This window comes from Peromyscus californicus, unplaced genomic scaffold (assembly GCF_007827085.1).
Source record: "Peromyscus californicus insignis strain IS unplaced genomic scaffold, ASM782708v3 Scaffold_4__1_contigs__length_199733344, whole genome shotgun sequence".
Taxonomy (NCBI): domain Eukaryota; kingdom Metazoa; phylum Chordata; class Mammalia; order Rodentia; family Cricetidae; genus Peromyscus; species Peromyscus californicus.
The window spans coordinates 43,324,066-43,338,373 of NW_026294562.1; the positions used below are offsets into that span (position 1 = coordinate 43,324,066).

General features: G+C 39.3%; 1 protein-coding gene across 1 annotated transcript in view; it reads left to right on the plus strand.

The window, feature by feature from the left end:
- The window catches only part of Rorb (RAR related orphan receptor B), a 183,397-nt gene that overhangs the window by 120,206 nt on the left and 48,883 nt on the right, over positions 1-14,308 (plus strand). Inside the window, exons 2-3 of the mRNA XM_052762239.1 lie at positions 9,954-10,039; positions 13,858-13,999. Coding sequence (XP_052618199.1) covers positions 9,954-10,039; positions 13,858-13,999 — 228 coding nt within the window. The remainder of the gene's footprint in view (positions 1-9,953; positions 10,040-13,857; positions 14,000-14,308) is intronic.

Sequence of the window (14,308 nt, forward strand, 5' to 3'; positions counted from 1 at the left end):
ATCTATGAACCCAATTTGTAATTCTTTGCATTCCCCCTTCCTCTTCCTTGAAGAAGGTGCTACATAAACATGAGCTTCTACTTCAAGGGTTCAGCTAAGTGGAGATTAGGAAGAGAAGTTCCAGAACAGGAGAAGCTAAAGAGACAACAGTTTTACCTGCCACAGAAAGGACAGTTTCTGGTGTCAGTCAACATGCACGATTCGCATTTTGTTTCCTTTGGTTTGGCCTGGGGCTCACTGATGAGGCGAAGCTGTCTAGCTAACAAGTCTCGTGAATCTCTCTCTCTCTCTCTCTCTCTGTGTGCCTCCCCAGCACTGAGACCATGAGCATGGGCCACGGCATCCAGCACTGTTACATAAGTTCTGGGGAGTAAACTCAGTTCCTGGTGCACACCAAGCAATCACTTAACTGATTAGGCCATCTCTCCAGTCCCTAGACTACATTTTTAAGGATCATGCCAAAAGCAACTTTGGAAGTAAAGGGTTTATTTTGATTATGTGGCTTTTCAATCAAAGTCCATCACTAAGGGAAGTCATGGCAGGAACTCAAGGTAGGAAAGGCACCTGAAGGCAGGAACCGAAGCAGAAGTACAGAGGAGAGCTGCTTACTGACTTGTTCTTCAGGGTTTGCTCAGCCTCCTGTATTATGGTATCCAGGACCCTGAGCTAGGGGATGGCAACCCCCAAAGCAGACTGGCTCCTCCTACATCGATAATTCACCAAGAAAATGCTCCACAGATTTGCCTACAAGTCTCCTCATAGAAGCGTTTTCTCCATCACGATTTCTCTCTCCAGATAATTCTATCGTATGTCAAGTTGATAAAAACTGGTCAGCACAGTAGATGAAAAACAACAGCAAGAAGAAAACACATTGCTTGATTTTCCTATTTCCATCTGAAGAAATAAACTTGGTTCAACTCCACTTTTAAAATTGGAAAATGGTATTTAAAAAGAAAAACTCATCTAGGCATAGTGGTGCATGTCTACATGCCCAGACTCAGAGGCTGACCAGGAGAATTACAAGTTTGAGGATACACTTAACTATATAGTGAATCTAAAGCCAGCCTGGACCACCTAGTGATAAAAGAGAGAAAGAAAGAAAGGAAAGAAGGAAGGAAGGAAGGAAGGAAGGAAGGAAGGAAGGAAGGAAGGAAGGAAGAAAAGGAGGAAGGAAGGGGGAGGGAGGGACGGACGGACAGACAGACAACAGACGGACGTATAAAAAGGACCCAATAAAACAAAGAGTTTAGATGCAGATGGATGAAATAGTAAAGTGCTCTTTGCACAAGCATGAAGAGCTGCATTCCAGCCCTGGAATCCATGTAGAAAGCTAGGCATGGTGATGTGTGGTTGCAATCCAGTGCTGGGGACAGGGGAAAGAGGCAGGGAATCACTGAGGCCCACTAAACAACTATTATGGACAAAACCAGAAAGCTCAAAGCAAACAAAGGAGAGACCCTGTCTCAAAACAAAAGCAGGCAGTTCCTGACAGTAATCCTTGAGATTAACCTCTGACTGCCACATACACGTACAAAGATACACATGCACATACACCAATACTTGAGATTGACCTCTGACTGCCACATACATGGGCAAAGATACACATGCATATACACCAATACTTGAGATCAACCTCTGACTGCCACATACATGTAAACACATACATATGCACATACACTAGTACTTGCACACACACACACACAAAAACAAATTTTTAAAAATTAAAAACCCAGAAGAGATTAAAACTTGTATTTTAAAAAAAATACAAGAGTAGATTTTTAAAAAATAATAAGAAGAAGAATTTATACTCAGTATCCAGAAAATGACCTCTATGCTACAGCCTAAGGAGTCACAGAAGAGGGAGAAGCTGCTACCCAAGCAGTGTTAGGACATAAAGGAAAAGCAGGGCAGATCTGTCTGCAGAGGAACTCTGCTGTGCCCTGTGTTAAATGAAGCAATGCAAGAGGTTACTGGGATGTGCTGGTTTCTCTTCTTTTCTGCATCATCAGTTGGTAACCAGAGTTGTGAGGGTTTGTTTTTGTTGTTGTTTTGTTTCGCTGTTTTGTTTGGGGGTGGGGATATGGAAGTCTAACTCTCCAGCTGTTCTACTGCCTTTATGAACAAAAGGAGATGTATAAAAAGCAGTCGCAGAGAATGATTTTTCCAGAATCTTGTGAACTTTTTTATTTTAGCATCAGGGATATCAGAGATCCATCCACTCTCAGAGTAGCTAAAACTGTGTTCACATGGCATCACCAGACAGTGCTTTTTGAGCTTTAATACTGTCCTGGGAGCTTGTTAAAGAGGAGATTTCACATCAGCTGAGCTTGGGTAAGTATTCACATTTGCACTTGCTCCCAGGTTATGCCAAAGCCCGTGGTTCGTGGGCCTCCCTGAGTGATAACAGATGACATCAGGTGCTCTCTACTTGAAAGACATCAAGTCATCAAGTTCTACACTCATATTTCATTATTGTTAAGACATTGATAGTACAAAATTTGTTAAGTAGGAATTAATTCATAATTTAGGATCTTTTAACTATTAGAGCACTCAGACGTGTTTGAAAGTATTGGCAAGAACAACACTGAATTTATAGTCAATACAGTCCCCCCCCTCCACGTTACCCATATATTCCAAGTCTTCCAGTGGATGCTTAAAATAGTGGCTGTTACCAAACACTATATCTACTGTGTTTTCAATAAATGCATACTCAGTGTTAATCATTTTACTCATCACTGTGACCAAATACATAACATAAATAGCTCAAGGAAGAAAGATTTATCAGGGTTCATATTTTGACAGAACATTAGTGCAGGAAGGCATGGTAGTGGCAGATGACTTCACCTCAGCCAGTGTGAGAGGCAGTTGCTTGCCAGGAAACAGAGAACTCAAGCTGGAACTAGGTCCAGGTTATCACCCAAAAAGCCAAGCTCCAGATAGGCCCTACTGTGCATCACCAAATGAGGACCAAGCGTTCCAAGACATAGACCTATGAGGACATTTCACATAACATTCTATGATAGAGCTTAATTCATAAAGTAGGTGCCATAAGATATTTACTACAACTAAGGGTAAAAATGGAATGTACATAGATATTCTGACAATTGATCTGAAAATCAAGACAGCTACTAAATGGCTAACAGTTTGGTAGCATATACAGTGTGTATACATTAGGCAAAGAGATGGTTCAAGTTTTTTGCAAGGTGGCATGCAACAGTGCCAAGTTTTCTTTTTCTACTCAGGCAGCATGTAATTGAAAACTTTGAATTGTTTATTTCTAGAATTTTCCACTTAATATTTTTATATAATGGTTGTTGTCTTTGTTGGGATTCTATTGCTGTAAAGAGACACCATGATCACAGCAACTCTTAAAAAGGAAAACATTTGATTAGGGTGGCCTTACTGTTTCAGAGGTTTAGTCCATTATTGTCATAGCAGGAAACATGGAGGTGCACAGCAGACATGGTGCTGGAGAAGGAGCTGAGAGTTTTACATCTTGATCGCCAGGCAACAGACAGAAAGCTAACTTGAGCTTTTGAGAACTGAAAGCCCACCCCCTAGTGACACACTTCCTCCAACAAAGCCACACCTCCTCTGGCAAGGCCACACCTCTTAATAGTGCCACTCGCTATAGACCAGGTGTTCAAACACATAAATGTCCTTGGGGAATTGAAGCAATGAAAAGTGCCCCGTAGGGTAAGAAAGAATTTCTGTAATTGCTTTTATTCTTTTGTGCAGTTGCTGTTGTTATTTGTTGGTTTCATTTTCTATTTCCATTGTTTCTGTTCTAAAGAATAGGCAGCACTATGTGGGTATTACAAGGTGTTACATAAAAAATAAACCAGTCACAGTGCGATCCCCTTACAACTGTCTCTTTGGAAAAAGAAATCATTTTGCTATTGTCATGCTTTCATATTTTTTCTTAATCTAATTTCCAGTCACATGAAATATAAGGAATTGTAATAAGATAAAGAAAAATGTATCCCTAAGTCATTTAAGAGCTATTTATCAACCAAATGGAAGAAGAGTCCACCTCCCAGAGAATGACAGAGAAGAGATCAAGGAGGCAGATGCAAGGATGTTCTAATAGAAATACAAGTACTCGTAATCTCATAAGCACAGTGGGGCTTTAGACTGGAGTCTGGTACTAAGATACATGCTTCCCGGGAGAGGTACCCATGAATGTAGCCTGAACCAAAGTCAGGACTCTTAGAATCACCATCTAGCATGGCATAGGGTACACATTCCAGACCCTGTGTGCATTCCACCCCATCCTTACGGCTATTGTCTGGTTAATCTCAGTTAGAGTGGAACTGGGTCTTAAACATGCCTACGTTATTATAGTCCTTTGGGTTGACTGTCATGTGACCTCAGGAGATTTCATACTAAAAAGGTGGATACTTAAAGGTCTGCCAGGGAGAGAGGGGACGAATACAGAGATTTTTAACTTGGATTTGTCACAGATGGTAGATGAGATACAATTTGGGCAGATGACATAAGACATGGGCTACTGAGACCATCTGCAAAAGGATTTTTAACCAAAATAGTCATCTTTATTGGAAATTTTTACATGTGTAAATTGTGTTTCACACCGACATTAAGAGAGTTAATTGCTCTGTCCACTTTTAGCCTAACTGCAAAGTTATGGGAAACAGAAACTAACAGGCAAGCCCAGCACCCTGGGGTACAGCCTGTGCTGTGTCGGGACCCCAGAACTCAGCCTGGTAGATGCATCAGAAAACAAAAGACACTGCAAAAACATCCAAAAGCCAGAAAACTTCAGTTACTGGCTGTTCCTGATCCAACTGACCTTACCCAGGGTTTTGTGCCTTTGAGGTAGTTTGCATGTTAGAGGGAATCCCTATCTAGTAGATTGATTCATTTAATTCTTAAAAGCCTTATTATATCAAAATCACCTCATCCAAAATATATTACTCTGACAATTCTGAAAATTCCGTTTCTTCTTTTCACACCAAATATGACAAGTCAGTAATTCTTAAAGCCTTTTCAGAAAAATAAGTATGTCACATCTCTCATTTGCACTGAAAAATAAAAGGAGGTTTGGGACCACAGGTTTGGGCCCCTTTAGACAACATAGAAAACAAAAAGCAAGGGTTGGGGAGATGACCCCATTGATAAGGTGATTGCTGTACAAGCATGCATAACCGAGCTCAGATCCCTAGCACCCACAGAAAACCTGAGCACAGCAGGGCACGCATTCCCAGCTAAGGGGAACAGAAACAGGAAGATGTGGGGGCTCACTGGCCAGCCAGTTTAGCCAATATGTAAACTTCGGGTTCAATGAGAAACCCTACTTGAAAAAAAAATGTGGAGAGCAAGAGAGGAAGACACTGTGTTGACTTCAGTCTTTCACAATCAAATGCATTAGTGTGGGCATCGACCATAGGTGCATACTACACACACACACACACACACACACACACACACACACACACACACACACACACACGCAAAAAAGCAAAACCTTATCCTTGCTTCAACTTAGAATGCACAGAATATAAAAATGGCCAGGCTGTGTTGGGAGACTTGGATTAGTGGGAATGGAAAGCTTCAAAAGTATGTACTGTAAAATGCACCACACTACCACCCCCCAGCATAAAATACCTGGCAGGCTCAACATCACTGCCTTCCTGAGGGATGCTTTTAAAGAGTCAAAGTATTTTCCTGAGCCATTTTCTGGTTAACTCATTAGCCTGAATTGGTTTTCTGACCTTAACACCTGCTGTAACCAGCAGGGGCTTGAATGGGGCAGAACTAAAGAGGCATATATTTCAATAAGCGGGAAAAACTGAGACAAAGATTTTGTGCAAAGTTGGGCAGGAGACTCTGGGCAAGGAAAGGGCAAGAGGGACTTCATAAAGTGTGCAAAATAAAAACTGAGCAAAATTTCTCTATCTCTCAGGCCATTCTAGATCCTCTAAATTTGTTTCTCAATGACTTAAACTGAAAAATCGATGATAGATGATAGATGGATAGATGGATAGATGGATAGATGGATAAATCGATAGATCGATAGATAGATAGATAGATAGATAGATAGATAGATAGATAGATAGATAGATAGATAGACAGATGACAATAAATCTCCATGAGTCAGGCAAAAGTGCCGAAGACCACTCCCTCCTCAGTTTCCTCCTCTTATCTTCTTTGTCATAGCTGGTGAGGTCCAAGCAGCCACAGCCCCCTATGATGCTCAGTTTGAAACAATGATCGAGAACATGGTACTGGATCTGCACAGTACAGTTCCAGGGGAGGTCATGTAGTTGCCCTCAGCAAGACACTTAGAAACAGCAAGCACTGAGCAATGATGTAGTCTAGTATTCTCAATGGTGTCTGAAAGCCTGTCGTGAAGATATGCTGCATGAAACACAAAGTTAAAACTGTAAAGTTACAGCTCAGAAACGGGATTTTAATGAGGGGAAGGGAAAGTAACTACTACTTTAAATGATTCGGACTTATCCTCACTTCCAGTAAACCTCAGATGATTTATCCTGCCAGAAGAAAAACAGCCACAAGATTTCTAAACTTCTCCCACATCATAACACATATATACGTTATAGGTGACTTCTCTCTCTTTAAAAATGCTGTGAAAATGTTTGTAGCTCTCCAGGATTACATGTAGAGCCAAGGTTATGAATATGTATAAATATGCAGATGCTCTATTGAATGTTCCTTATCTCATTTGTATTTCTGAAGATGTATAAGATAACCTTTGTGTCTTTCAAAAACATCTTCCTACACCTCAGGGAGCAAATTACCTCTATTTTCATTTCCTTTAAAGTTAGATCATTTTATAATTAAGAATGTATTGAAGCAGATTCTCCCACATGTAAGCTACTCCCTGGGGAGTAATTTATGCAAAGAGAGCCTCTGACTTAATATCATACAAGCCAAAAACTATTCAAATGGCTACCTGGGATTATTTAGGTCATTTTATAGTAACTATAAATATCCCACTGTTTGAAATGTTACTGTTAAACTGAAATCCATAGTATAAATAAGTCATAGTGTGATTCATTGAATTATTTTTAAAATATCTTTTAAAAAGATACAATAATATGTCAAATTGTGCTTCTTTTCCAAAATCATTAGAAAAAAAATCAGTTAATGGGTATAGTGATGGTGATGCTGTTGATGATGTTGATGATGATGATGCAGTGACATTCTTCAGAAAATACCCATTTTATTCTCACAATTCTATGAGGTTTGTTGATGAATACTGTATTTATAAGTGACAAAACGTAGGTTTGGAGGTTTTATCTTAGCTATAGCTCTAATGAATAGATTAAGGAGGTCAAATAAGAATAAAGCCAAACCTCATATTTCCCCACCCCAAAATCCTGAAATCATTTCAGTCATACTGACATCCCCAGTTTCCTTCCTTCAATGTTTTATCTTACAAAATAAGAGAGAGAACTCAAATTTCTGTAGCTTATTTAATTTTTAAAAACTTAACCTGTTACCCTAAGGCTAAGTATTATATTTATGTAAAGTAATAACAAAAGATGGTAATGCTTTACATTTATTTCTTTTTTATATCTATCTGAAAGTAGAAAACTATAGTAGTGTATGCAAGTGTCAACTTTATGTACAAAGCATTTTGAAGGATATTTTGCATAATTATCTTAAATTGGGAAAGGAAATAGCAGATCTTTCTAGTGTGAATAATTTTAACAACACTTTAGAGTACTATCAAACACAGGAATTCCTGCATTCTAAATAACCTAAATGATGACAAAAATCATCCTTCCAAAACATTATACATTCAGGTGCCTGTGAGATGCCACATAAAAGTGCATGTGTCCCAGTCCCACATCACAACATACTCCACAAATGTCCCTGTTTCTGTTCCAAGTCCAAACCTAGCTCTCACGCATGCTAGACAAGGCTCAACCACATCCCCAGCCCCAGTGTCACCATTTCAGTCAGTCCTATCACTATCTCATTTTCAATTCTTCACCAGTTTCCACTTTCCTTATCTTTCAGCATTTAATCTCACTTCTGCCTCTGAACCATTTTCGAACTTGCTTCTTCACCTCCCTTTGTCCAATACCTTGTACAGTGCCATTGCCTCAGTCTCGGGTCAGGAATAACTTTCACTGGTCTTCTGGTTTTCTCTAGTTAGCCTGCTAAGCTCTAAGGTTCTCCCTTCACATCTTACAGAGGGATTGGTTTGGAGGACTGAATTTAGGAATCTGCTCACACTGTGCAAGCACACTAACACAGAGCTACAACCAGCCTTGTCTTCACCATTTAGTCACTCTTCCTTTTGTTCATTCCTTGTAGCAAATAGCATCAGGTGAAAACTCCCCTGCCCAACTCTAGTGGCTCCAAAGTCTGGTGTCACACTTCTGTGTAGCCATATGACCCAAATTTCCCTTAGAGCCAATTGCTCTGTGTGGTAGCCGGACACAGTCATACAAGACCTCTGACCTGTTTTCATTCAATGCCCCTTTCCTTTCTCTTCAGCCTAACCAAATTCCATAGACTCTGTACAACGAGCTGTCTTCCTGATTAGAGCTGCAGTGATGTGGAGTAGTTGCGGTGTTGCAGGTCCAGGGATAATTACCTTATCTTAGGCTTGCTTTAGTCCCCTGGATAGGCATTCTTTTCCCACCACTGTGTCAGAACTAACAACCTATGACTAATAGATAAAACTCTTTTGGAATCTATTAATTTAGCAGATCACTAGCTTCCATCAACCCAGAAGCTCAGAATGTCATCAGACAACATCTGAGACCTATAGAAAAGCTTCCCCTATCTTGCTGTGACCACCCCTCTGAGGTACTCATCAATGTATTCCAAACTTGCCTTGATTTATGACTTCCTTTGTTCTGTAAAACTCTAAAATTGTATGAAACTCTTTCCACATTTCAACATGGAATATGGGATAACCTAAATCTATGACCTGGGCCATGGTCACTCAAATATGCCCCAAAATAAACTATCTCTTATACCCTTTTTAAAAAATGAAACCTCTTCATTCCCAGTGAAATTAAGTGCACGTTAACTTCCTATACAACTTTTTTGACTTCTTCATTATTAACTTTTTATTAATGAGACTATCAAAATCATTACCATATCTTCTCCTGAGTCATGTCTCCATGTCCTTACAGACATTTAAAGCATGCTCAGTTAATGTTTAGTTGATCATTAAAGTTATTTTCTCAGAGATGACCAGTCCATCCATCCACACAACGTATACAGTCACCATATACCAACACTCCAGTCTTGCTTTATTTAGCCACTTAAAATATTATTGAGATAAGGGCATGTAAAAAACTCCTAATGATTTCCTATTTCAAATGTAAAATAAGAAATAAAAAGGCAGAGTTCACAGGCTTTTTCTGTCATGTTATTTTAAGGAAGACAAGTTTTAAAAGGAAAAAACATTGAAAGCAGGAGAAAACATCTGGTCTCTAAACATGCATGTGCAAGAAGGGTGTGTGTGTGTATTAAATTCAGTTGGAAAAAGCAAAGAGTGATAAATAGATGTCTTTTCCTAACAGCCGTTCTCAACATGTGGATCGTGACCCCTGTGGGGTCGAACAACCCTTTCACAGGGATCCCCTAAGATCACTGGAAAAATCTAGATATTTATATTACAATTCATAACAGGGGCAAAATTATAATTATGAAGTAGCAATAAAAATAATTTTATGGTGGGGGGGCGGGTCACCGTAACATTAGGAACTGTATTAAAGGTTGAGAACCACTGCCTTAGAAGAAGGCTAGGAAGGCCATTCAATTAGTAATGATGACCCTAGGACATCACTCTCACCCAGCATCCTCTAACTGTTAGCATCTAACACAAACATCTTGGCAAAAACAGGTAAATGTGAACATAGAAACAAGAAAAATAAAAGAAGGCAATTATGGACATTCAAATTTTTTTGTTGTTTTGTTTGTTTGTTTGTTTTTTACTCTTTCAGCACAAATTGAAGTGATACCATGCAAAATTTGTGGCGATAAATCCTCCGGGATCCACTACGGAGTCATCACGTGTGAAGGCTGCAAGGTAGGGACTTCCATATTGTGGTGGTATGTAAAGCCTTTAAAGAAGACACAATGAGGGATGTTTGTGCCTGCTGCTGACAATGGCTGAGGAGCTATCTCATAGGTTAAGAACACTAATTGCTCTTCCAGAGGACCCAAGTTCACCTCCCAGAACCACATAGTGGTTCACAATCATCTGTAACTCCAGGCCAAGGGTATCTGATGCTCTCTTCTGATATACTTGGGCACTGCACACACATGGTACATAGACATACATGCAGACAAAATACTCATACACTCAAAATATCAAAATAGTAATAAAATTTAAAAAACACTGGAAGCATTAGATGTTAGAAGTGGACTCTAGATCAGTCAAAAGTCATCCTTACCCAAATTTTAATTTTTCAATGAGTTCCTGAAGTATAAACAAGATCTTCTTTGACATATGCCACTGATATAGATATGGAAAAGAAATGGGTCAAGGGCACAGGTTGTTTCACATTCTGTCCAGTATTCCCTTGGAGAGACTCCATCAACCCAATAGCAAACTCATTCCTGTGAATAAGGTGTTTGGAAAATAGAGGGCTAAGGGAATAGCAGCTACCACAGACCTAACCTGAGATAATCAAAATTTGAAAATTAAGAGGAAGGTTTATAAAGTAATCTGAAAGAAGGGAAGAGTGAGAATAGCAAGGGGCACTCAAAACAGTTCTACAGTGAGTTTTCAAGGGATGGGCAGAACCAGAACAAAACTCAAATGCCATATGCAGGGGGCATGGTGGATGTTGGCAATGTCATTAGCAATATGCAGGCAAGATGAATCACTTATTTGAGTTCAGTAAACTGAGAAAGATGTGGCATAGTCATAGACTCTAGGATTCAATCATAATCTTAAGAGATTTTAAATGTAAACAGGATAAAACAGATTATAACTGCCAAAATAGCACTACTCTTTGAAAATTGATAGTGCCTTCACAAGTCCAAAAAATGAAGTACTTTGGATTGGAAAAGCAGAGAATAAAATAAAAAGAAATGAGTGAAAATAATATGATAGAAGAAAAATCAGCATAGTGGAATAGTCTGGAATGGAGATGATCAGTTATATCCTTAGGCAAAGCTGACGAGATAGCCCTTTATTATATTCCTCTATAAAGCTAGAATTAAGAATTATGTATCATCCACTATCATGCTACTTTTTATTCCATCAATAAGAAACAATAAAGCAAATACGAAGTTGGCTGTTTCTTATACCCTCCATAAGTAAGTTATTTTCTCTGGGTAGGCAGACAAATACTTTTTGTCATAAATATTAGTAAGTGTGTAATGAGAACTCTTTCTGGTGAAGGCATTTCTTCAGGCTTGTTCTGCAGGTTTAAGGGCCCTAGTTTAGTTTACAACATATCCACTTAAGTTGTTCATATATGAATGCTGCATGCTCATTATTACATCATATAAGGCATTTGGAAAATGTTGGACTTCAAACTGCAGAGATATATTCATTTTAAGAAGCAGTTTTAAACCATAAGCTCTTAAATATTGGATAAGCATAACCCAACATGTCAACAGCAGGAACAGTGGTTGAACTCCCATCATCTTTTTAATCCACTGTCAAAGAAATTACACAGTCACTAGGAAGCATATTCTGAAGTTTTTGTCAAACTGGCTACACATCACATGACTTTTATTTATTTAATGAAAAAACCCACATGCATAAATATGCTACAAGTTTCTCCAGTAGAAATTCCATTCAAAATCAGACGTCAATGTCAAGACGTTCAGCTATCAATCTCTTTGAGTTTCTACAATAATGATCTGGAGTCAACATACACAACCATTTGAAAACATCAATTGAGCTCACAAACTTATTCGGTTCCTACTCATACAGTAAAATGTGATGATACAGAATCTATTTTTCATGCCAAAAATCTCACTTGCAATAATGAGCAACAGATAAGCAAGAAATGACTCATAATTAATATCAAATTGGCTGTAAATTAGGGCTTGTGGCTGTGACTTCAGAATGTCTTCCCTGCCAACTCTTTTACTAAGTGGCACTCCAGTATCCAAAGATAAAATCCATGCGATTCTTCCTTAAGATGTAAACTCCAAAGCATCTCTAATCAGCACCAGGACACTGTGATGATGCTTCCTCACAGCTTTCTTGGTACATAAAAGAGGCATTTCAGCCCCTGGGGACTGTTTCCAGAATCCAATAAAACTGAAACCATGGAGCCCTGTTGTGCAATCACTAGTGTAATGAACAAACACCACACATGAAGATGTAGAGGTGAAAGTAGTCCTTCCTGAGTGGATCTGTGCTTAAACCATAAGCTCAAGTGGGAATCTCTCTCCAGGGGGTCATTGGCCACACAACCATTCTAAGGTTCCTTTTGGTCAGCAAAGCCTCTTCATTGTGCCAAACTAAGACATACTGAAATCCAAGGCAAAACTAAAATCAACAGTATCAATCCTTTCTTTAAAGTGTCAAGAATCTTCACACTGCTATTGATTTTTAACACTTTATTGAAATATCCCCCTTTTCCTAATTGCCTTTGTTTTTATTGAACCGTAAATTTCATATCCAAGTTGGTCTTCTCGCATGCTTTATTTTAGCCAGCCCTGCTCCATTCTCCTGGGGAAACCTAGGTGTTTGAAAAAACTTAGGGGCTCTATTTTGGGCCTCTTGGAGGTTTTTCACTTCCAAAAGACAAAGCTGAGAGCTATCTTTCCTTGTGTTTCTTTTAAATATTTCTATTTAGACCATCATTTTGCTGGTAGCACTTTTCACTTTCATTGGTCTGCTGTAGGCATTTTGAGAGCAAACAGTGATTGGGGAAACTGGTTACCTGGGGGAATGAACAGAGAATGGTAGTTTCCATGTCTCTGGGGAAAATGTTTATTTTCCTTATTATGTTTTCTTTAAAAGGAAACTAAGGGAAGTTGGTATCCAAAGAATTAAAAAATAAAAATAAACCCAGCTACAGACTTCAAGGGGCAGTGTGTAGTCAATTGTAGTTCTTTTCCATCAGAAAAATCCAAACCTACCTGAAATAAGAACTCTTATATCCTATAACCAAAAAGTTGGCATGTTTGTTGCCTGCTTTATATCGAAGAAGTTGTATTTAGTATTTCTTTGACTCAAAATGTGATTTATGATAAGATGCACCATGGGTTTCAGAAACAACTTTCTGCCCAGCATTAGGAAGGCAGAGGCAGCAGATCTCTGTGAGTTTGAAGCCGACCTGGTATACAAATCTAGTTCTAGGGCAGCCAGAAATACCAGAGTTGCATGGTGAGGCTTTACCTCAAAAAAAAAAATTAACACTTTCTGGACAATTTGATTTTTTTTCAGATTTGGAAAAATACATTTTAGAACGTGGGGGGAAATGGAGCTGATGCTGAGCCCACACTGCTTGATGCTGTGCCTCCTACCAAAACACACACTCTTAGTTCAAACCCAGGCCCATGTCTCCATCAGACTTTGCCCTCCTTGGTTTAATAGTGACATGTCTCCTTGATGTTCCTTCCCTGTTGTTCCTTTGGGGCAAAACTTTTTTCTCTTCAAAGAAATTCTTTCAGTAAATATTGAATGAATGAATGAATGAATGAATGAATGAATGAATGAATGAATGAACAATTAAAGAAAGATACCATCACATGTCCATAAATATGCACATACATTCTGCTCAGAAGCACCTATACGCTCTCCGAGAAGCAGCTGAAAACTTTTGAAAGGTTAAACTCAGCTAGCTATACTTGGTGTGGAAAGTCTATCAGTGTGTATGCTAATGTTGCCCTTTCTCTGAGTCTCCTGCCCTCACTTTCTCTTGCCCTCCCTAGGGATTCTTCAGGAGGAGCCAGCAGAACAATGCCTCTTACTCCTGCCCAAGGCAGAGAAACTGTTTGATTGACAGAACCAACCGGAACCGTTGCCAGCACTGCCGGCTGCAGAAGTGTCTTGCCCTAGGAATGTCGAGAGATGGTGAGCCTCTGCCTTCCTGGTTCTTAGCGGTTTCAAATGGACGCTTGGCTAGAGGCTATTCAAGTCACTGAAAGAGTTTTAACTGTGGGAATTGGGGATATGAAAAGACAACCAGAGCGCTGGTTGTGAATTAAGAAGTGAAGCAGGAACATATCAAATGTAGAATTGCCTGAGAAATAAGAAAAAGGAAGGTGGGGGGGCGGGGGCGGGTGATGCAGAGCAGCCAACACTATCTAGGTTAAGTGAAGACCTAGTAAGGCTAGATAGTAAATGACTACCTGGCCACATTTTCTGGGAAAGAGGGCTTTT